The following is a 21,530-nucleotide window of genomic DNA, read 5'->3' as shown; positions in this document are numbered from 1 at the left end:
CTCGCTCCTGAAAAACCTGTGCAGTAGAATTCTGGTCACAATCATTCAAGATTTACACGATCAAAAATCAAAAGTAATTAATAAAATTAGAAACTTAAATTAGAATATTATGTTGACACAGAATACTCCGGTAGAAATAAGATTTTGCTATTGAAATCTCAAATTATTGATTCGGCATCATTATTAAATTCAGGAATGAATTCCGTAAAGTAAATAAGATTCTTGATGAGTACGTTAAATTAGTCTCCACGTATATTATTTATAAAAAAAAGAATACAAAATACAGTTAAGATCTCCTCGTAGGAAGTAAAAATATTAAACATTCAGTGTTCTCAGATGGTTAATTGAGTATTAGTTTGTGCATTCGGTTGAACCGGCAATCAGATCCTATTAAATTTTGTTTTGCTCAGGCAGTTTGAGTAGGTGCTGTGGCCGCAGTGCCGCCCACGAGTTCCGTGTAGAACGCTCTGATCGTCCTAATGCAGTACAGCAATGCAACTGCCACAAAAGTACGACTTAGTATTAGAAAAAAAATATCAAACTGCAGAAAAGATGTTACCGAGGGCAAGTACAGTGATGATGGCGTCAAAGTTGAGGCTGATGACGCGAATGATAAGAATCGCCAGGAGGTACAGCACACTAACATACATCGAGAACTTGATCCAATAGTCCACCTTGACAGGGTCACTCTAAAATTCAATTTAGTTTTTTAAAAAGGTAATTTTTAGAGGAATGTTTATACCTTTTTGGCGCCATCAAAGAGGAAGTACTGGAACGGAATGCTTATCAAGGAAATTAGCAACACCAGAATGGTAAACCACAAGCCTGCAAAATGAGGGGACACGTGAAAATTTATGTTCTAATTGGGGTGACAATTTAAATATTACTTCCGGACAGCGTAATTAACGCAATGGCTGAAGACAGCGCGGACAGTACGTAGTACACCTTGAATTGCATGAAAATTAAAAACAAGAAAAATCGGAATTTGAAAAAATAATAATACATTAATATAAAATTTCAATAATGGTAATAATAATTTAAAACGCATTTTTTTTAATAAAGCGGGCTGTAATTTAATTAGGGTAAACAAAATTTTAGAAAAAATATTGCCTATTCAATTTTGAAGAAAAACTATATTATTCTCTTTATATTTAATTAATTAGGGTGGCGTAGAGTAGTGAATTTTGTAGTAATTTTTTTGGCAGATTTTAATTTAAAACCGTTTTTAAGCAAAATTTCCAAAAATAATAATTTTAATTTACAAAAATGCAGATTTCCATTTTAATATCCTCCATAAAAATTTAAAAATAAGAAAATAAATAAACCACAACCAATGTTCATTGAAATCACTAAGCCAATTAATTTTTAGCTTCTTTTCAAGTAAAGCCAATTTTTAAATTTTTTTCTTTTTTTCATTTTTGAGTGGGAACTTTTTTAGTTTCACATTAAATTGTGTTTGTGTGGGAGTTGAAACTAATGTGTGTCATGCACTTAAGGTGTTGGTTGTTCGGCTCACCAGGTAGACGGCGGCGATGATGTAGGCAGCCTGCTGGTTGCTTTCCACTGTAAGGCACATCTTGCTCGAATTTGAAAAACCCTGTTGATAAAATGAGTTGAATTAAAATTGAGCACTTCTAGCAACTCTAGGCGGGACGTATTAATTAAATCAAATTATATATTATATTAAGCCGCCTCCGAGCCACGCCTATTTCTACTCTTGACAATTAAAACTTATTTTTAGTTGCGAGGCGCGGGCGTGAGTGGCACGAATTAAAATTAGAAAAACAGGATTAGTTCGGACGGTTTGAGTGTCAATGGAGTGAATACATAACATAAAAATTTTTTATTTGAATTTTCAACGCCAACTATGAAATTTTTAGCGTCTTTTGGTTTTCAACACCAAACCGAGAAGTTGTCGCAAAATTCTTTAAAGAAAATTAAAGATTAAAGAATTACTTTCATGCGAAGGACTTTGATGGCTGGAAAGAGTGGGATTCGGGCTGAGTGGCGCCGATTTCGGGCCGCGGCGTCTCACCTGTTTGCGTTGTTTACGTTCGTCGTTCGCTGGCCTCCACTACCTTCTCTACGCGCCGTCTCCGTCTCCAAAGTCCAAATGCAAGCATAAAAAACCTGTGGAGCCGCGGTCGGTCGGCGCAGACTCGCGCTGCATCAAAGCGCCGCTTTATTCACCGCGATGACGTAACGCCGAATGTACGTGTCATGTAGCCAGCAGAGAGTATGAGCTCAGCTTTATTTTCCTTCACATTACATAGACGGCGAAAAAAAAATGAAAAAGGGTGAGCTTTCAGTTGCTTACGTGAGCGTTTCCAGCCAAAGGACATGCAAATTGCGCGCTTTGTCACAATTTCTAGCGGATAAATTTTTTAACGCTAAAATATTATTCAATGATTAAAATTAATTAAATAATTTCAATATTTATTGCATTAATGCATTGAAAATAAATTTTCAAAAAAATATATGATAATTTATGATTTTTTTCTATAAAAATTAAGTGGAATATTTCCAGAGGATGGTCATCCGTAATGACGACCAATTTAATATTTTATCCTGCAATTAAAATTTAATTTGTAAAACATAAAAAATTAATTAATCCAATTTTTATTCTAAAAAACCGGATATTTAATCCAGAATTAGAATATTAAATACAAGACAAAATTCATTCCAAAAATTTTTACGATTCTAATCAAAGATTTATTTAAAACACATATGGTCATAATTTATATAAAAGTATACGTGTTTCGCCAGTGGTCAATCGGTCAATCCAACTGCCTTAGCAATTACAAAGTTGGAGCGCAGATGAGAGATTAAAATTCTCGGCGGCGCGAGAAATTAGTTTTTAGTGATTTTTATTCTGTGCAACAACGTGATGTGATATGAGATAAATGTGTTAGTTATTTGAGGGAGAAAATGATTATTATTTATATTTAACGAAAATTACATATAAGAGAAATTTTAATTTCAATATTATTATCATCTTGATAATTAAGTTTATGGCTAATTTTGCAATGTTAACCTAATAATTGGAATCTATACAACAAAGACACTCATAGTAAATATTGTTGCAAGCAAAATTTTTGCAGGGATTTATTTTTGGTGATCATCTGGTGATCATAAAAGATAAAAATGTTCATTTTGTTATACTCATATAACTTATAAGCTTATTTTTTGTGACACATCAACATATTAATTTTTTTGCAATTTTTTATTAACCTCTCTCATGAATTCAAAGAAATAAATAACAATAAGAATTTAGTTGCAAATTGTGTTTATTGATCTATCACATATAAGGCAATTGCTGCCCATAATGGGATATGTCATTTATACATTTAAAATTATACAAGTTAATTTAGTAATTAGAAGAAAATGTAGTAATTAAAAATTATATTGTTGAAGAAATTGGAAATATAAAATTTAAACTCTTATAGCAATTTGATTAGAAGACCAAGTGTTGAACGCGTATTTTTTTTTTACAAAGTGAGCAAAAAAAATTTATTTGCGTTTTTTGTCCTCTCAATTGTGAGGAGGGTGAGGTAGGTGCTGATTGGCAAGCACAGGTTTTTTATAATTGCGAAAATTTACCGTAATCGCTTCGCCGCTCTGACAGATCTTGTAGGTCACGCGCGTTAATTGTATGCAAATAAAGCATAAGACCGCTATGCTGAGGCGGCGATCGAACAATTGAGACGCATGGACTCGGCAGTCGGCGTCTGCATGTTGCACTAACATGTGCCGCTCCATCAGCCTGCTTTTCCTCTTCCTGATCGCGGCCGCCGGTTTTGTCACGGCGGCCAAAGATGACCCTCAGGTATATTTCTTTAGCCATTATTTTAACAAAAATATATACTTTTTTTAATACAAATACTGCACTGTTTTTGAAATTTTATATTTAAATTAATTTTTCAACTCTTCCAAAAGGAATTGACATTGTCAACTACAATGGAAATTCGGGGCTTGGTGCGGCACCGATATGCGACCGTCCAGTTCGCCACTTTTCTGCACAATCCTTCGGAAGAGGCCGTTGAGACCAACGTGACCTTTTTTGTGCCTGAAAACGCATTCGTCTCCTACGCAACCCTGTCCGTTTTTCAAAATTGGAAATTTACAATATAATTTGAATTTTTTGCTTAGCGAGGTGGACGGTGAGGTCATCCGAGGTCAAGTGCAGGAGCGCAAGGCGGTGGTGCAGCAGTACCAGTTGGCGGTCGGCGTCGGAGCCTCAGCCAGTCAGGTTTCTGCGTAAGGCTATAAACAAAGAACCGCTGCTTGATCTCAATTCGCCTGCAATTTAATCCCTTTTATCTTTTTTCTCATTGCAATATATCGGATGCAGGGTCAGAGACGCGAGCGAGGTGCGCGTTTCGGTGAACGTAGGCGCCAGGTCGACGGCCACCTTCAACCTGACCTACGAGGAACTGCTCACGAGGCGCCAGGGGCGCTACCAAATGACCCTCAATGTCCACCCCCAACAGGTCAGATCAATATTATAATTGTTGGTTAAGATTTCTTTTGAAAAAATATAATTGTTCTTTATCTATTCAAATTATTTTGAGAAAAAAAAACTGATTTATTAAATCTTGAATGGTGCAGAAGTTGGAGTCTCTCAAGCTGGAGGTGGAAATCAAGGAGAGCAGAAATTTTACCTTCATCAATGTGCCGCCCTTCAGGGACACGATGACCCCTGATGACTTAGGTGCGTTTTATTATATAATATAATATTTTAAAGGAAGCATAACTGGCGTGGATGTAGAAATAAATAGGAAAGAGTTAACCGATAAAAAAAAATTAATCATGAAATGGAAGAAATGACTAGAAACGATTAAATTAAAAATTGTAGAGAAATAGAAATGATTAATTCTCTAGTATTCTAATAAATTTTGCAGGAAAAAATACAATATTGCTATTATAAGTCTATAATCAACGTAATATTTATATTCACGCTGTCTCAAAAATTCATGTTTCCACATTTGGAAGAAATGAAAATCAGAATAAAGTGCGCAAACGCTTAAGGCGGTGTGTAAAGGTAAAAAGTTTTTAGCAGATTGTAGAAGATCTTCTTTTTTAATAGATAACGACGTTTCTAACAAGGATGTCAAAATAAAATTTCTGGAGGAGGAAGGTCACTGCCTGATTTCCTACTCGACTGATTCGAAACTACCAGGCCCTTTTTTCATTCGCTACGATGTGGACCGCGAGACAAACCAAGGAGAAGTTTTGGTAAAAAATTGTAAGCCAAAATCTTTTACTCTATTTTATAAATTTTTTTTCGAAAGTTGCTGGACGGGTACTTTGTGCACTTTGTGACTGCGGAGCGCGAGAAGGCGAGACCCCCGACGCTACCGAAACACGCAATTTTTGTGCTAGACTCGAGCGCGTCCATGTGGGGCCCAAAACTGCGGCAGCAGCAAGTCGCCATGACGCAGATCTTGCGCCAACTTGACCGTCACGATGTCTTCAGCATTGTCACTTTTGGCAACAAAGCGAGCGTAACTTTTGACGCTTTTCTGAAAATTTGGAAGTTTCTTAAAATTTTTTGCAGGAATGGACTCAGCAAGGGCTGCAACCCTCCTTAGGCAAAGGCGTGTACGCTGCCAACAGGCGCAATATTGCAGACGCTATTGATTTCATCTCCAGGATGCAAGCAACTGGAGGTAAAAAAAAAAAACTAAAATATTTTATTATATATAGTGATTTTCCTAATTCTTATTTAAATGCTGTTAAAGACTACCGAATTACTTCAAATTGCGCACCGATTAACGTGCTTTTATAAGATGAGAAGTAATGAAAAAAATTAAATAATACGTGTGATACTTAATTAACTTTAATATTTATTTAATCACCGTTTACTGCTTGTTTCAAAGAAAATAGGTGTATTAGTTGTAATAAAATTGCAAGTTTATTTATAAAAATGTGCAATAAAAATGTGGAAGATTTAAAGTAAGGTGATATTATAATAATATTATGTTTTTAATAAAACTCTAATAAAAAAATATTAAACCAAATTTACATAGAATAAAATTTATTCGATTAAAAATTATAATTTAAATGTTAAACTAACTAAAATTTGAGTAATTATATAACAATTACAATATGTATAGTTTTATTAAATTTTTAATTTATAGTGATGATTCTAAAACCCCATAGATCAAGTAACTTCTAATCACCCCTGAATTAATTTGTAATTTGACACGACAGGAACCAACATTCAGGCCGGTCTGCGGAGAGCACTGTACTTGGCTGCCAAGTACCGTAATATCCCCTTGATCCCTGGCGTGTCCGAGGGCGCCAACTACAGCACACCTACCCCCAAGGAGGTGCAAACCCTGGTCACATTTGTATCAGACGGGGTGCCGACGGCCGGGGAGATCCGGCTGACGCGTCTCCTCAAGTCTATCCAGTTTGCCAACCAGAACACTCGGGCAAGCGTTTTTGCGCTGGCCCTGGGCCCGTCGGCCAACTACGGCTTCCTGCGGCGCCTCGCCCTGCAGAACTTCGGCTTCAGCCGCCGCATCTACGAGGGCGCCGACACGGCCCTGCAGCTGCAGAGCTTCTTCCGCGAGATCTCCTCACCTCTGCTGCACAACGTGACCTTCGCCTACGTCGACAACAAGGTCAACTTCAGCTCAGTCACCTTGCGCCACTTCCCCACGCTCTTCGCCGGCGGCGAGGTTGTCGTTGCTGGAAGACTCGACTCCTCCTTCGATCCTGAGCAAGAGCAGCAGGTCATCGGCAGTGTGACGGCGAGAGGAGTTGGAGGAGAAAAGGTGTCCACCAACATAACCCTTCCTGAAGGTGCTTCCAAAATTAATTCAACCGTACGGACCCTTCAATTTTTTATGACCTTGAGTTCTGACCTTTTATTTGATTCAGGGACTCCGCAGAAGGAGAATTGGCGTCCTGGAGAAGATCTGGGCTCACATGACTATCCGCCAGTTGCTAGACAACTATCTGATCGAGGATTTTGGTGACTCAAACAGCACGCTGCAGGACGAATCCAGAACAAGCAATAACAAGGAAAGGGCCCTCGCTCTGGCCCTGAAGGTTTTTCAAAAAACTTATTTTCAATTCAGGTTTAAAATTCATTTCAGTATGGTTTTGTGACTCCACTGACGTCACTGGTGATGGTGTCTGAAAATAAGAAACGCGTGACCCTGATTGCGGCAGATGACGTGGAGAAGGACTTGAAACAACCAGAGCAGCTGCCCTTCAACAACAAAGTTGGTGAGATCTTTGCTCTAAAATATATTTATCTTTTTACTATATCTTGTTAATCTGGGTAGTTCCACCGATCTTGTTGCCCATGAGCATCCAGCAAGCGGCACTCAGTAACAAAACGGAAGAAAGCACTGAGAAATGTTAGTGATATAAAAAATCTAAATGTATGAAATAGTTTTCTTAATTTTTATTTTCAAAAATGATAGCTCCTTTTGAGAAATTTGACTGGCTGACATTTTTGCTGGCGGAAAATGATAGCGTCACTTTTATTAAAACCAACGGCGAGGAGATCACGCGAATCGTTTTGAAGGAAACTGAAGACAAGGTGCCAAATTTTTACAAGTTTTCGATAAGAAGCTATAATAAAAAAAACTGTGTATTAGGAATCTAATAGGCCAGAATGCACTTTTAAGGGAAATGATGAAGCTGAAGTCAAAGGCACTTGCAAACCTCTGCTGACCTGTCCGAGCACTCAAGTGCCGACCTTTGATGAGTACCTTAGAAGGCACTGCGATTTCGATGAGTAAATCATAATTATCCTTTAGTTATGAAAGCTGTGTAATAAAAAAATCTTTCAACAGTGCCTCACTTGCTGTCTGCTGCGAGAGCTAGTATGCAACCGGCGCAACTTCGGTATGGATCAGGTTGCATAAATGACTTTAATTTATTTATTTTTTCTAAAATAAAATTGTAACTTATTTTCCATGGAAAACCATTTTTAATTTTTTAAACTGGTGGATATATGATTGAAAGTCGTGATTTTTCAGTTTTATATACAAAATTTATTGTTTATCATGACAGTGGTTTTTGGGTTTTTGTAAATTTCAACAACAATAAAAAATTGTTGCTCTAAATTCTAAATCTAATTAATGGAATACAGTCGTTTAGCCGAGAACAGCAGCACCAAGGAGACCAGCGCCGACGATACCGGCGCCGGCGACGCCTGCAGCCTTGGCGACCAGAGCCTTCTTCACCAGCTTCTTAACAATGAGTTTCTGGAAATGGGAAAATTAGAAAACTTTAGTTCAATGTGACTTTGGAAAAATTTCTACCTTGATCAGCTTCTTCTTGGGGAACTTCTTGAGGATCTTCTTGGGGAACTTGGGGATGAGAACGGGCACCGGAACGGGTTTCTTGACAGGCACGGCCACCTTGTGGTAGACGGGGACGATCTTATGTTTCACCTCAACATGCTCGTAGGCGGGAACGCCGTATTCCTGAGCGGGAGCGTAGGTGGCGGCAGGAGCTTCATATGTTTCGGCAGGAGGACCGTACGACTCAGCAGGAGCTTCGTAAGTCTCAGCGGGAGTGCCGTACTCCTCAGCGGGAGCGTAGGTTGGCTGTGCGGGAGCGTAGGTTGAGGCGGGAGCTTCGTATGTCTGAGCGGGGGCACCGTAGGTTTGGGCGGGAGCTTCGTATGTCTGGGCGGGGGCACCATAGGTTTGGGCGGGAGCTTCGTATGTCTGGGCAGGGGCTTCGTAAGTTGGCGCGGGGGCAGAGTAAGTCTGGGCGGGAGCAGAGTAGGTCTGAGCGGGAGCAGAGTATGTCTGAGCTGGAGCAGAGTATGTCTGAGCGGGAGCTGAGTATGTCTGAGCGGGAGCTTCATAGGCTTGAGCGGGTGCAGCGTAGGTGTGAGCGCTGGCCTGAGATTGGGCGGGGGCTGCGTAGTTTTGGGCGGGAGCCTCGTAGGTTTGGGCTACGGAAGCTTGAGACTGGGCGGGAGCCTCGTAGGTCTGCTGCGGCACCTCGTAGATGGTATAAAGTTGGTCCTGGGCCTGGGCACTAGCCTGAGCCTGGGCTTGGGCTTGAGCGGGAACCTGGTAGGAATTCGTAGGCACTTGGTACGCCGTGGACGGGGCCTCACCCCTGGCCACGCACACCATAGCTGCCAGCAAGAAGGTCCTGGCTGCGAGCATGTTGGTGGATCTGAAACACGACACAAAGGTTTGGAAAGGTCCAAAAGGTTGGAAGTGCACTCACTGTTTGGCTGTTCAGGGGAAGCTTGAGCGACTGATGCTGACCTGTTGACACGCACCGGTTTTGTAGTGGCCGCGACGCCCCCACCAGGGTCACTTTCGCTCACCAAATTTCACCCTTACTGTACAGCAAGCGGCCCTAGGCTATTCTCCTAATACCAGCTATTTCCGAGTGCTCTCATTATAGGCTCGGAATAAGTTTCTATACTTGTGCAAGGAGAAAGAGGAAGCGACGACAAAAGCCAGCGCACTGCTATTTCAGTCCAATTGTATAAAAGTTAAGGGACATAAAATTGATTGCAAGTAAAATATTGAACATTTTAAAAGTTTATGTAGGAAGAAGATTTAATTCATTTCAACTGAAGCATCTTTATCTTTTAAGTTTAGAAGGTTGAAAAAAAACTTTAATGGAAAAAAAATATAATCACTAAAAATGAATATTTTAATTAAATTTTTAATTTCCAAGTGAGGAGCTTTATATAAAGTCTTGCTATTTTAAAGAAATTTATTTTTATTGTAAATTTTTAACCATTTCATTGATTTTATATCTATTTTGTTAAAATGATCATTTAACTTCAATAAAGTCCTACCACATCAAGAGCTGGTGGCGCCGGCAGCAGCGCCTCACGGACCGTCAGCCTGCCCGAACAACCCACTACCCCCAACAGCAGCATCCTCCCCCCGGAGCTGAGGATTTTATCTTGGCCCCGTAGTCCACCCACTACCAAGCACAGGATGAGAAAACAAAATTTTCAATAATGCTCTGGAATGTTAAGGGACTTTTTAACACACGGGATCATTCACGAGATTTTGTTATTGGTTCAGAATATTTCAGAAAAATAAATTAAATGATTTCTTTTTTTTTATTTTATTTTGGATTTTAAATCTCTAATTGAAATATTTTTACTTCCAAGTTTCGATAAAAAAAAGTTTTATATATAATAATTGCATAATTTATTATGCGGTTGTCTGTGCGTCGCGGCTGCAGCGTTGGCTCTTTGCGGCGCGATGCAATCACTTTTGCTTTCAATGGAATGTGAAAGTCTGTCTGCATGTCGGAGTAGCATTATAGTCGGCACCGTTTCCTCATATCGGGATTTTCCTTCCATCTCATCCTACACCTGTATTCAAATGACATAACGTGTCACGTGTTCCTTTGTATGGTCCAATCCAAACCCCAAGATTATATGCAAAAACGTATATGCAAATTTGGCACCTCCTGTTTGGAGGTGCCCTCTTCAGGTAAAATTAATAACTAGAACGCTGAAATTTTGGCATGGGTTTTTTTTATTCGCACACAAAATAAATTATTAACAAACTAACAGCTTTGTATGATTATAAAAAATCATATATACGCTTATAGGGCTAAGGAAAGGGCTCTTTGGCCCCGATTGCGGTTGACCCGTTTCAACTTCTTTGAATGTACATAATTGTAAAACGATTTTAGATAATTAAAATCGTGCGTATAAAATAAAATTATATAATTATATGGCTTCTCTCCGAGTGAAAAGGGAAGTAGTGTTTGTTGAGGAAGATGTGTTTCAGTCGCTTTTGGAGGCGTCGCTTTGCACGGAGGACGACGCTCGAGTGAACAACGAGCGAATCGAGTCACGCACTTGTCCGCCGAAAATGTAGAAATTGTCTCGCGATTGCTGCAAAACAATTGAAATCATAGAAAAATAAGTAAAAAAAGGGTTTTCAAATAAGTGAGTGTTTTTAGAAAAATTGAACATTTAATTGGAAGAAAATAATCTCGTCACATAAAATATATATAAGCACAAGTGAAAACTGCATATGGACATTTATTTTGTATGATTAAGTATGTAAAAGCAGGCTGGTGAATAAATAAGAAAGCTGAAAATTCAGTCCAGAGGTTTGAAGGGCTGAAACGTGCTGAGAACTGCAAGCTGCGTTCACGACTTTTTTGCATTCTGAAATTTGGTATAATTGGTGTAGAAATGATTTGTTTGTTAAATTAATTAATTAAGGTTATCTTAAACAACTTGAAAGGGTTGTATAATACGTAAATAGCCAAATTTCTTCCAGGCCTTTTAAACACACTTATTGACCTAAAAAAAAAAAAAATGGGTTCACCAATGGTCAAAGGTTAAGCCCTAAACCTTGCAAATTGACTTTTTGCATAAAATGCCAAAATGGCTTTGGGGGTGGAGATTACTTCTCTTAGTCGAACAACCTTTATCGGTAAGGGTGTGAAGAATGCAGAAACGTATGTTTTAATTTTGCAGAAGTGTGTAAAATAGACTGTTTTTCATTAAATTATTATGCAATTATTGCTAGTTTTATGTTCACTCTTTATTAACCAAAATTAATCAGATTATTGCTCAAGCTAGAAATGAAAATTTAAAGTGAAATGATTTAATTTTTTCAAGTCACAAGTTGATAATTTTCTTATTCCTGAATGTGAAAATATAATCAATTTTAAAGTGACTCGACAATTTGAGATAAAAATTGATTGAGCCCGATGATTTATCCTTTCACACCCAAAGCATTTGAATCATATTGTTGTTTTGTCCGAGTTTAGTGAAATCCAACTTTTTGTTAATGATTTAAATGGTTTTGGCAGGAGAAGGTCAACCAACCCTTTCAAGGTGCAAATTTAAAAATTTTAAACACAATTTTGGTTTGGTATTGAAATTTTACACTCTCTCAAAGTAAAAAATTGCTGTTTTTGGCCTTTAATTTTGCCTTACTGAGAGGGCGGCGTTTAGTTCGCGCATGAAGAGGCGTCCGATGCCACGCAGGTTGCGTCGCAAATTTGCCAGGAGCATGACGCGGTCGATCTTCATCTGGGGCTTGGGGGTCGTCACATCGTCGTCGTCGCTACTCGACGTGCCGTTGTTGCTCGGAGTCGCCGCGGTCGTCGTCTGCAAATAGATTAAGAAAAATACAAAACTTTGGTTCGTAAGCGCAGAATTCGTACGGCGTTGTTGGACACAAAGACGCGGCTGAGGATGACCCTGATCTTGTCCAGCGCCTCCTTCCGCTCGACACGATTCTGGAAGCAAATTAAATGAGAAAAAGGTTCCCACTTCAAAGGGAGACGCAACTTCCTCGACCATCTCATTGTACAGACGCACAACTTCGCTGAGCTGCCGCTTCGACCTGCTTCTCTCCACATTTTTACTTGCGTGCTGAAAAATTTGATTCCAGAAAAAAAATTATTCTACGCAATTTAAATTAAAGAAAAAATTAATATCAATTTCCTAATTTGTTTGTGTCATTAAATGTATTTTCATTTTAGTTAGTTTAAAAATTCAGCCTAAATTGAAACCAATTTAATTATGCTTATTTGTATACATTTGTATATTTGGCGACACAATAAAAAATAATTAAATAAAAAAAATACATTTTGTGCATCAATTATTATTATTTTTTCGCATTAATTTATTTGCAATTGGTTAGTAAATTACGTGTATTTGAGTAGTGAATTTGTATTGCCCAATTTTTTAAAGTTCTTTAGATTTGAATTCCCAAATTAAGAAATTTCAACGAAAAAAAAATTTAAAAAAAAAATAGCCTATAAAATATGAGCCTTGTTAGAAACATACTTTTAGTTTCTGCAGACACATTTGATTTTTATTTTTTGCTACAGAATTTTGCCGTGAGTTCATAATTACAAAGATTTTTTTTTGCAAAATAATTCTTACTAGGGTCGGGTGGGACGAGAGCAGACCGAGGCTGGCCAGACACACAAGCAGGAGCAACGCTTCCCGCATATCCAGCCCCTGGAACAATCAATCGCAAAACTATTATTTGCAACAAACAGAATGTAGAGAACTAGGAAATCAGCCCACATTTGATTCAGAGTAAAAAATTATGGAAATGTAAATTTGAGGCGTAAAAGATGATTGTGGTATGATGATTATAAAAATAAAATCGTTTTACACATTTTTAAATATAAATTTTAACAATTTTTAAGTAAAATCTGAAAGAAGTCATGGAAGTTAATAAAAGTCAATCAACTTTTATTGCGAGTCCTAATTGAGAGGCGAAGGAAAAGGTCATCGAATCAAAGTGACCATCAAATGGCAACAATGATGCGGCAAAAGCGCGTGAATGAAATAAATGTCATTCACATCGGCCGAGAGGTCGCGTTAATTTGGCACCCAACGCATCCTTGAACAGCCTTCAACTTTCTCCGCACGTGATCAAGCGAGGCAATGAATTTTTTCACAAATCGCCATGCATTGTCGAGTCGGTGCATTGTGTGAGTTTGTTGTGCAACAAAGAAGTGCAGCCTCCGACTAACGAGCAACAGGCGCCTAATTAATGACTCGCCACCATTGCACATTTTGTTCAAACAAAACTGACTCTCATGAGGCTGCACTTTTTTCCACGGACAATTTTTTCAGCAAATTGCGTCTGCAGCTAGGTCTTTGTAATTAAAATGTAGTGGCAACATTTAAACTTGGTCAAGTGCTAATTCTTTGAATGCTCTGGCGCTAAATGTATGCCTCGAAATGAAAGTTATTGATACAATAAATCAACAAATTAACATTAAAAAAAAAGTAGCTATGAAAAATATTTCATTTATCTTCTCTGTGATTTCACAATGGTTAATTGAAATTGAAATGATAAATATTAAAAAATATTTTATTAAAATTATCTAGTTCCGGAAGCTCTTGCATGTTTTATTTTTTAATATTTTGCGAGAAACGTTTTGATTTTTAATTGAGTAATAAATTAATATCATTTTGTTGATTGAGTGTTTTGCATGCTAGTGCTGATTGGAAACTGACACTGCCGCGGCGTTAAATAAAAAGCCGCGTGCTTTCTTTTGTTGCTCAACGAGCGACGCACGTGCGACATTTAAGAGCCTCTTCTCTATGTCACCTGCACTCCCCGGCACAACAAAAGGGTCAAGCTGAAAATCTCTTCCCACGCCGCAATTTGTTAAAGGAGCAAATGTGAATGCCGTTTACTCAAATTAATTACAGAAATTAAAAAAGGGAATTTAATTAGACCATGACTTAAGAAACATTAAGAAATATGTTGGAAAACTGCTGTTTTTGATATTTATAAATGTAAACTTTGAATTTTCAAATAAATTTATTGAGAAAATTTTAAAAAAAGGTTAGTTTTTAACTTCAATTTTTCCAATACCTGCGGATTATTTTTGTTGGAAGACTAATCAATGAGTTACTCTTAAAATCGTTGCCGTCAAAAATTCCCAAAAAAAAAAAAAATATAAAAATAAATAAATTATCCGTTTCAATTGCAATTCTATAAAAATTTAAAGCATTCCTCTGTGTTCCTAAAAAAATTACTTTTAATTCTTTAAAATAAAGACTCATTTTTTCTCCATATTAATCAAGATGAATTATGAAAAGTCATTTTTTTGGGATCAAATAGAATTGTTTTTACCAGTATATTTTTCGATATTTTCTAATGAATAATTAATTTCTATTCATATTATATGCAGAAACGTAACTTTCAAACTTCAAAACGAAGCATCAAGAAAAAAAAGAACTTCAAATCTACGAGTTTTTTTTAAATATATATTTATGTTTATTTAAATTTGACAATTTAAAAAAGGAACCTTTCAGAATAAAGAATAAATATTCATATTTTATAAAAAATTATTGCCTAAAAAAAGAAGAAGGCAATTATTAGAAGTTTGCAATTTGATGAGAATATGATTGTAGTTTTTTTTTAAGTCTTCCTTGATAAAACCTTGAAAGAATAATAATGCAAAAATGTATACACTATGATTTCGCGATTCCAATCAGCCACGTTTTTCTCTCGTTCTCGGCATTCAGACACGCACGCATCGCTTGAATCGCTTCTCGCAATTACGTATGCGGACGACGCGCGGCCCTATCATAATTCCTAAGCAAGCAACTCTCACTTTCTCCCCGCGGCTGACCGAGCCGAGATCAACCAAAATATTGTCACCCGTCGCGAGAGCAGCTGCAAACACACTCATCCTCCTAAATATGACGCAACCATGATGCAACCGATTGATCTTGAGATTAGGATGGGCCTGATTGGCGGCAATATTTTTTGCTTTAACGACAAATGTAGGATGACAAAATCCTTTTTCTCTCAATCTTGATTAATATGTTTACTATTATTAAAAGAGTTAACATCAAAATTATAGAAGTTCTTATGAAAATTAAAAGTTGAATTATCTTCGGCGGTAGAAAAATAAATTTGTATAACAGTTGAAGAATAATTTCTCAAGTCTAAATAAGTTTAATTGTACAGTCATTTTTGATAAATTACAATTTACAAACAATCTTAAAAAAATTTGTTAATATTTAACATCGTAATCTTGATCAATTTCCGTTTTTTTTTTAATATTTTCATTGCATAATGTGTTTCAAATATAAATTTATAAAAAAAAATATATATTATATACTTTGATTTGCCATTTTAACATTAAATAAATTTTACATTATTAATTTAACATAGAAATAAATTTAAAATAAATAAATAAATAAACATGTTTGAAGCGCTTTATCAAATAAAGAAGTCGATTTAAGAATGGCCAAAAAACTATTGAGATTTCAAATCGCGCAAATTAGCTTGCATCAGATGGTGAAAGAAGTTTTCACATGTTTCTTTTTTAACACATTTAAAGGCCAAGAGGTCCAGAGGAGTATCTTTCCAATTGCAATTTTATTTATTTTTTTTATTTTAGAGTGATGTTTTGATATATTAGAATGAAATTTTTGAAGCCATTTAAATAACTTCTTTTGCAATCTTCATTTGAATAATGCGCAGAATAAATAAATTCAAGTAAGTAAAATCACTTTTTAAATTTTTTTGGCTAAATAGAACTTTGAAATTTGCATTGGATTAAAAGTTATGGGGTATGTACTATAATTATAACCTTTCTCGGTGAAAAGTGTGTTTTGTTGATGCTGCCTAACCTCTGAATCGCTTGGAAATTTTATTTCAAAATTTATATTTCACCAAAGCTGAATTCAATGGCTATTTTGAAATAAATCTCAAAAATTTATATCGTTCATCTTATACTTAAAAATCAAGTTTTATTTTCGAGCGCTATTTAAAATGTCATGAATAAACGAATTTACTACGAAAATTACAATTTCACAGAGTATATTCATAATTTTCTCAACAAAATCCTATTTTTAAAGTGTATTTACATTTTCATTTAATATTTTATGAGGAAAATGAAACTTTGCAAACCTTTAATTATTTCACATTGTCGAGAACAATTTTGGGTTGTAATTTATACCATTGCATGAAGAAGTAAAATTTAAAAAAAAAAATAATTTTTCAAAGATGAACATTTTTCTAGGGCGCTCAACTCCCTGGCGGCGCCACTTTAGTCAGAAAATTTGGAAGCGCTGCCGATCAGTGCATCATGCAATCGCGCCCTTTTTTGTTGCGTAAACGGAGGGAAAATTAGGGGGGGCGGGGTCAGTAATTGTTTACAAAGAGACAAGTGATGTTGTGATGTAAGTGTCAGTTCCGAAATGAGTCTCAAAATGTGTCATTTTTCGAAAAAAAAAACTCAGTGAAGTCGGGTCCCGGAGAAGCGACAAGCGGCGGCCGTCCTCCTTTGATCATCGTTCCAGCCGCGGCACCAGGTATTTTTCAATTTTAAATCTACGATTTTATGATACCAAAGGATTTGGTTTTGGGGAAGTTTTTTGTTTAAATTATAAGTATGTGTGGCACGCAAGAGAATTCACAGAATCAGTTGTTGAGCTACAGAAAAAATTATGTTATTTTCTCGTCTGAGCGCGTTCGTATTTTTTCTGTATGCACTTGAAAGAAGACGACCTTCGACTTCTGGCCGCCGCATCTGGGTCAAAATGCTAATTAGCCGCGAGTGTCTGCTGCCTCGCTTCCAACTAATCGGAAACGTAAGCCAACATAAAAAAGAAATTGTTTCCTCGCAAGAGAGATGAAATCAAAATTTTCGATGCGTCTCGCGTGCGGCATTTAAGCAAGCAGAAAATTGTGTTATCTTTCGAAAAAAGCTTTCTTCTGCGCGCACGTGTTCACGCTCTGGCAAATTCCTACACGCAATTTGTACAAAGATTGAATTGTGAACTTCAAATAGAATGATAATAATAGCAGTTTCATTTCTATGAAATTTATGCGGCTAATTTTGTAAACAAATTATTTCTATACACTTAAGAGTAAGGATTTTATTTTTTAATTTTTAATAAAAAAAATCTCATCTAGTTCCTTCATAGAGGCGGAGGAAATTGATTAGTTATTTCACGTGCAATTACAAGTCACAGTTTTTTCGAAAAATAATTTTTATGCAAAAAAGTATATTGTATAAAGTATTCATATTATTATTTGGAAAAGGCTAAAAGTACTGAAGAAAATAGAACCAAACAAGAAAAATATGAGCAAGAAACGTAGTAAAAATAGTCTTCTTTTAATGACAAATTCAACGTTCAATTGAGTTAAATTTCTGATTGAGGTTTAAGAAGGAATCGACTTTTATTTTTAGTATTGGAAGTCTTGATTTCCAAAACGTTACGTTGATGGCTTGACAAAATTATTTGAGCGATTTCTTAATATTTTTACAATTAAATCTTTGTTCTTATAGAAGCAATTAAATAAAGATGAAAGGAGCGATCGCGTCAAGTGTTGCTAGTAGAATCGGTCGCATTTCCGCAAAAGTTTTGTCTTTTGCACTCCGCGGAGCGAAAAGCGGCGAATCGAATCGCAAACAAAATTGGCGACCGCTCAAGGCCTCGCCGATTATCGCGGAAGGAAAGCGGTTTTCCATCGCCGCTAATAACTGCTGCCTTCGAAATAAACGAAACTGGGCCAAAGAGAAGAGATTCCATCCTAAACAGAGAAAAACTGGAACACTTTTCTCGTCGCACATATTTTTGGCCGGAAACGCCCGAATCTGGTCAATCAAGAAATCAAGATAAACAGACGGAGAGAGTTTGCAGAAAATGAAACTGGCCGGCCCTTAAGTTGAATTATTATTATTCACGATTTGGGTCTAGGAAAATATAATATTATATATTTAAAATCTTATTTATGATTTATAATTTTTCAGAAAAAAAGATTACTCAAATTCAAACATGAATTTATGCAATTCTAATTTTCAAGCAAAAAAGGTAATTTATTCAAGCATTTCTGGTCAAAATTTGTCTCAATAGCCACATTAATATGATTTGCAACCAATTATAAACGTTTGAATGTTTAATTTTGTATTTCTCTGGGAAAAATTCATAAATTTTAATTTGAGACAATTCAGCTTCAAATTTCAATTTGTGAACTTGCAATTTAAAATATTAAAAAATCAATAAAATTTTTTTTTTAAATAATAACTTGATTTTGCTGGATCCAAACAGAGATGCTCATCCTTGAAGTAGGAAAAATGTGATTCTCAAGGTGCGTGCAAATCGTTTGCAATAAAATTACGATCGGCAAAGGCAAACGAGTCTCTCTAGCAGAGTTTTACTCATTCTGCGGCTTCAAGCAAGGCGACTTGTTATGTCACACCATGAGCAGAGCCGACGGGAAAAGGAAAGAAAGGATTAATGGTTTCAACAGCGGCGCACAAACAAACACTTTCGAATTCAAATTTAAATCAAAATTTGAATGTTTTTTGGGATTTGAGAAAATTAAAAGATTTTTTTGCTTCTGATCGACTCACGTGTGTGCGAGGTTAGGAGGGGCTGGTGGCGAGGCGCAGGGTTCTTTCTGCCATGGATCTTGCGCCGAGACTGCGCGCCTTGGACCTGCCGACCGAGGCCCGAAGCTTTGGCGGGGAAAGCAAGTTACGTCAACAGGTGCACCAGCACACCTGAGCACACCTCTCCTCCTCCTCCCTATGATCTACAAACACGTAACCTTTCAACTCAGCTTCCACCTTTCTTTATTCGGCGCGCATCTTCTTGATTTCTTGATGCCCGACAACTGTGGCGTAACCAAAGTAAAAACAAAAATCTGAGAGTGATCGACGTGCGCGACATTAGGATTTTCCACTCTTTCTTTTATTGATCGTCAGATCCTTTGATACCATCAAGGATTAGATATGGGAATTTTATTACAATTTCTCAATAGGGAAACTGGAACGTATATCAATAAATTTTTGTCAGAAAATTATTACTTGTAAATTTTAAATATTTACTTAGCAAGAAATCGAAATTAATTTTAAATGAACTTCCTGGTAGTTGCTGAAATGAATATTTTCTTAAAGTCAAATGCATATTTGGAATTAAAAATCACGTATGCTTACATTTGTTGATTTTTTGGGGGTAATTTTCTGTTGCTTAGGCAGAAGTTTTAACCAATTCAAAGAAATTTTTATTTTTTTATATTAATTTCCCATGTAGTAATAATTCAGTTCTTCAGTACATTAAATTAACTCATAAGTTGTTATAAATTTAGAAATACCACTCCTAATTTGGTAGTACTCTTTAACAAACCTATGGCGCTTTTTTAAAAAGTGTCCGAACAAAAATGTGCAAAATAATTTTTTTTTAATAATTTTTTTTTTTTTTTAAATATTTTTCACCTTTATTTTCAATTACTTTGCCAGAATTTGAAACAGGAAGGACTATAATATTTGCATGGACGCTCAAATCAATTTTAATTTACTCGGTTAAAATTTTCAATTATTTTTTCCTTCTCCTGAATCTCCATTTCCTGATTGAAACAGCATCTGATGAATTCCCAACCTATTCGCCCGAGGGCGGCCCGTGTTGTTTCTGACAACCTTTTTTTTTTTTGCCGTGGTCCAAATAAATTGCAATCAAATACTTCACTAAACGATCGCCGATTGCTTTGTTTTGGTTATCACGAAACATGAATCTCTGCTTTATTTTTTTTTTCGTTATGGACAAGCCTGCTTTTCCTTTGTTGTTGCAAATTTCGAAAAAATCAGCCACGCCCTGCAAGATAGACCTGCACCTATGTAATTTCCGTCTCAAGGTTTTTCCTGCTCCAATATTTTTCCCAGAATTATTCGCTAATAGTGGCCATATTAGGCAAATATTTATTCAAATAAATTAGCTTTTGCACTTGAAATAAAGTATCAACAAACTGCAAGTTATGTAAGAGTGCTGAATCACGTACGGGAAATTAGATTCGTCATGCTGAGTCTAACAATATTTTCATGCTTTGTGTGCGAGCAATTAGGTAAGTGCTGTTTTGTAAGCGAGAAGGGCAAAAAATGGAAGAAAGTGAAAGAACACAGATGCTAATGCACTCTTGTATAGTACGCATGTAATTTTACTGATTATTCCGCATGACGAGAGAAAAAAGGACCATGTGCGATTGCGGACAAGGTCGAGTGCAACAATGCAAAATGCAGTCGATTGTTAAAAGTCACTGCGCAGATGATACGTGTTGTTAATAGAAAAAAATCAATTCGCACTTCTCATGCTTGACATTCAAAGAGGAAAACAGACACGTAGGTGCCAAAAGGAAAAACGGATTCCTTTCGCAAAACGTCGTAAAACTCTCACTGCACTCTTTTGCCCTTTGATCTTTCTTTCCATATTAAAAGAGTTACGACTCTTATTCAATTTTTTTGATTAGTTTCTGTGGAGCAAGAGACATAAAAATCGTTTTATGTTAATATTTCGATATAATTTAAAAAAAGTAATTTCAAGGTTAACTTCTTAAAACCACAGAAAAAATATTCAAAATATTCAGTCATTTCAAAAATTTATTTTTAATTTTTTTTTTATCATGACGATATTAACACAAAAATGTGATGAAAATTTTTCAAATATCTTGTTTAAAAATTATTGATCATAGAATTTTAAAAAGTATAATTATACATATGAAATAAAAAACATATGAACCAGAAATAAACAATGTCAAACTACCTAACTTTGAACTCTTTTCCTTCATTTGAAGTTATGCAAATTATCTTTCCATTTTAAGTTTTAACGCAATCAGAAAAGGATATTACGTGTGTTGCTTGTTTAATTACGCATGCATGATTCATGCAGAGGAGTTTCCGGCGTGGCCGCATAGAAGAAGCAAAGTGTTAAGTTTTCTCGGCGCAGGCCTGCATTGTTGACGTACGAGTTTATATATTATGGCGAGCGTGTGCGCGGGGAAATTAAGAAATGAGAAAGAAAGCAGGATGCGTGCCTTGCTGGCCGGCCGCCGGTCACCGCACCATAATCCAAATTAATTCATGCCTGACTTTCTACTCGCTCGCGCATTAACTCACTCATCGATTCGGTTTCGGGAACAGAAAAGAATTTGTCATTATTTGAAAGAATTTGATAAAAATAAAAAATGGGTCACGCTGCACCAACGCGTCTATAATACGAGCTGTGAAGTGGAGCGTGAACATTTATCACACATGCATTTTTTTAATTTGAGATG

The 21,530-nt window shown here is 36.4% G+C and overlaps 4 protein-coding genes across 7 annotated transcripts; 1 reads left to right on the top strand and 3 right to left on the bottom strand.

Annotated features, from left to right (window-relative positions):
• Positions 1–230: 230 nt before the first annotated feature.
• Positions 231–2,183, bottom strand: LOC132203691 (uncharacterized). Of its 2 annotated transcripts, none has more exons than XM_059631634.1 (6): positions 2,036–2,183; positions 1,517–1,597; positions 888–945; positions 743–825; positions 560–689; positions 231–498 (listed from the first exon to the last, which is right to left on the bottom strand). In XM_059631634.1, exons 2-6 carry the CDS (start codon positions 1,574–1,576, stop codon positions 407–409), a joined length of 423 nt encoding a protein of 140 aa, XP_059487617.1. In that variant the 5' UTR covers positions 1,577–1,597; positions 2,036–2,183; the 3' UTR covers positions 231–406. The 2 variants fall into 2 exon arrangements, with proteins under 2 accessions (XP_059487617.1, XP_059487616.1); XM_059631633.1 differs by having other exon boundaries at positions 1,957–2,108.
• Positions 2,184–2,186: 3 nt separating this feature from the next.
• On the top strand, positions 2,187–8,087 carry LOC132203687 (inter-alpha-trypsin inhibitor heavy chain H4-like). 2 transcript variants are annotated; one of them, XM_059631626.1, is made up of 16 exons: positions 2,187–2,297; positions 3,626–3,826; positions 3,937–4,097; positions 4,150–4,257; positions 4,352–4,490; positions 4,609–4,711; positions 5,087–5,235; positions 5,292–5,504; positions 5,558–5,669; positions 6,214–6,833; positions 6,889–7,059; positions 7,107–7,239; positions 7,299–7,373; positions 7,440–7,558; positions 7,617–7,756; positions 7,815–8,087. In XM_059631626.1, the coding sequence occupies exons 2-16, from the start codon at positions 3,746–3,748 to the stop codon at positions 7,843–7,845; spliced, it is 2,355 nt and encodes a 784-aa protein (XP_059487609.1). In that variant the 5' UTR covers positions 2,187–2,297; positions 3,626–3,745; the 3' UTR covers positions 7,846–8,087. The 2 variants fall into 2 exon arrangements, with proteins under 2 accessions (XP_059487609.1, XP_059487610.1); XM_059631627.1 differs by lacking the exon at positions 2,187–2,297 and having other exon boundaries at positions 3,427–3,826.
• Positions 7,999–9,374, bottom strand: LOC132203690 (DNA-directed RNA polymerase II subunit RPB1-like). The gene is made up of 3 exons (XM_059631632.1): positions 9,214–9,374; positions 8,286–9,159; positions 7,999–8,228 (listed from the first exon to the last, which is right to left on the bottom strand). Exons 2-3 carry the CDS (start codon positions 9,147–9,149, stop codon positions 8,118–8,120), a joined length of 975 nt encoding a protein of 324 aa, XP_059487615.1. The 5' UTR covers positions 9,150–9,159; positions 9,214–9,374; the 3' UTR covers positions 7,999–8,117.
• Positions 9,375–10,476: 1,102 nt separating this feature from the next.
• On the bottom strand, positions 10,477–18,942 carry LOC132203110 (uncharacterized). Of its 2 annotated transcripts, none has more exons than XM_059630607.1 (6): positions 18,838–18,942; positions 12,878–12,955; positions 12,278–12,361; positions 12,151–12,225; positions 11,921–12,094; positions 10,477–10,861 (listed from the first exon to the last, which is right to left on the bottom strand). In XM_059630607.1, the coding sequence occupies exons 2-6, from the start codon at positions 12,944–12,946 to the stop codon at positions 10,751–10,753; spliced, it is 513 nt and encodes a 170-aa protein (XP_059486590.1). In that variant the 5' UTR covers positions 12,947–12,955; positions 18,838–18,942; the 3' UTR covers positions 10,477–10,750. The 2 variants fall into 2 exon arrangements, with proteins under 2 accessions (XP_059486590.1, XP_059486591.1); XM_059630608.1 differs by lacking the exon at positions 10,477–10,861 and adding an exon at positions 10,885–11,140.
• Positions 18,943–21,530: the final 2,588 nt, after the last annotated feature.

This window comes from Neocloeon triangulifer, unplaced genomic scaffold (assembly GCF_031216515.1).
Source record: "Neocloeon triangulifer isolate White Clay Creek 2 clone unplaced genomic scaffold, ASM3121651v1 ptg000017l, whole genome shotgun sequence".
In the NCBI taxonomy this organism is placed as follows: Eukaryota; Metazoa; Arthropoda; class Insecta; order Ephemeroptera; family Baetidae; genus Neocloeon; species Neocloeon triangulifer.
The sequence above is the reverse complement of the archived record's forward strand: the minus strand, read 5'-3'. Positions and strand labels throughout refer to the sequence as shown.

Coding starts and splice junctions, on each gene's coding strand:
- LOC132203691 (XM_059631633.1), bottom strand. Junction 826..887: donor GTTAATTACGCTGTCCGGAA/GTAATATTTAAA, acceptor CTCATTTTGCAG/GCTTGTGGTTTACCATTCTG. Junction 690..742: donor TCTTTGATGGCGCCAAAAAG/GTATAAACATTC, acceptor ATTGAATTTTAG/AGTGACCCTGTCAAGGTGGA.
- LOC132203687 (XM_059631626.1), top strand. CDS start 3,746: ATGTGCCGCTCCATCAGCCTGCTTTTCCTCTTCCTGATCGCGGCCGCC. Junction 6,834..6,888: donor CTTCCAAAATTAATTCAACC/GTACGGACCCTT, acceptor TATTTGATTCAG/GGACTCCGCAGAAGGAGAAT. Junction 7,060..7,106: donor CCCTCGCTCTGGCCCTGAAG/GTTTTTCAAAAA, acceptor AATTCATTTCAG/TATGGTTTTGTGACTCCACT.
- LOC132203690 (XM_059631632.1), bottom strand. CDS start 9,149: ATGCTCGCAGCCAGGACCTTCTTGCTGGCAGCTATGGTGTGCGTGGCC. Junction 8,229..8,285: donor CCAAGAAGAAGCTGATCAAG/GTAGAAATTTTT, acceptor TCCCATTTCCAG/AAACTCATTGTTAAGAAGCT.
- LOC132203110 (XM_059630607.1), bottom strand. CDS start 12,946: ATGCGGGAAGCGTTGCTCCTGCTTGTGTGTCTGGCCAGCCTCGGTCTG. Junction 12,095..12,150: donor TCTTTGTGTCCAACAACGCC/GTACGAATTCTG, acceptor ATCTATTTGCAG/ACGACGACCGCGGCGACTCC. Junction 10,862..11,920: donor AACTAAACGCCGCCCTCTCA/GTAAGGCAAAAT, acceptor ATTGTTTTGCAG/CAATCGCGAGACAATTTCTA.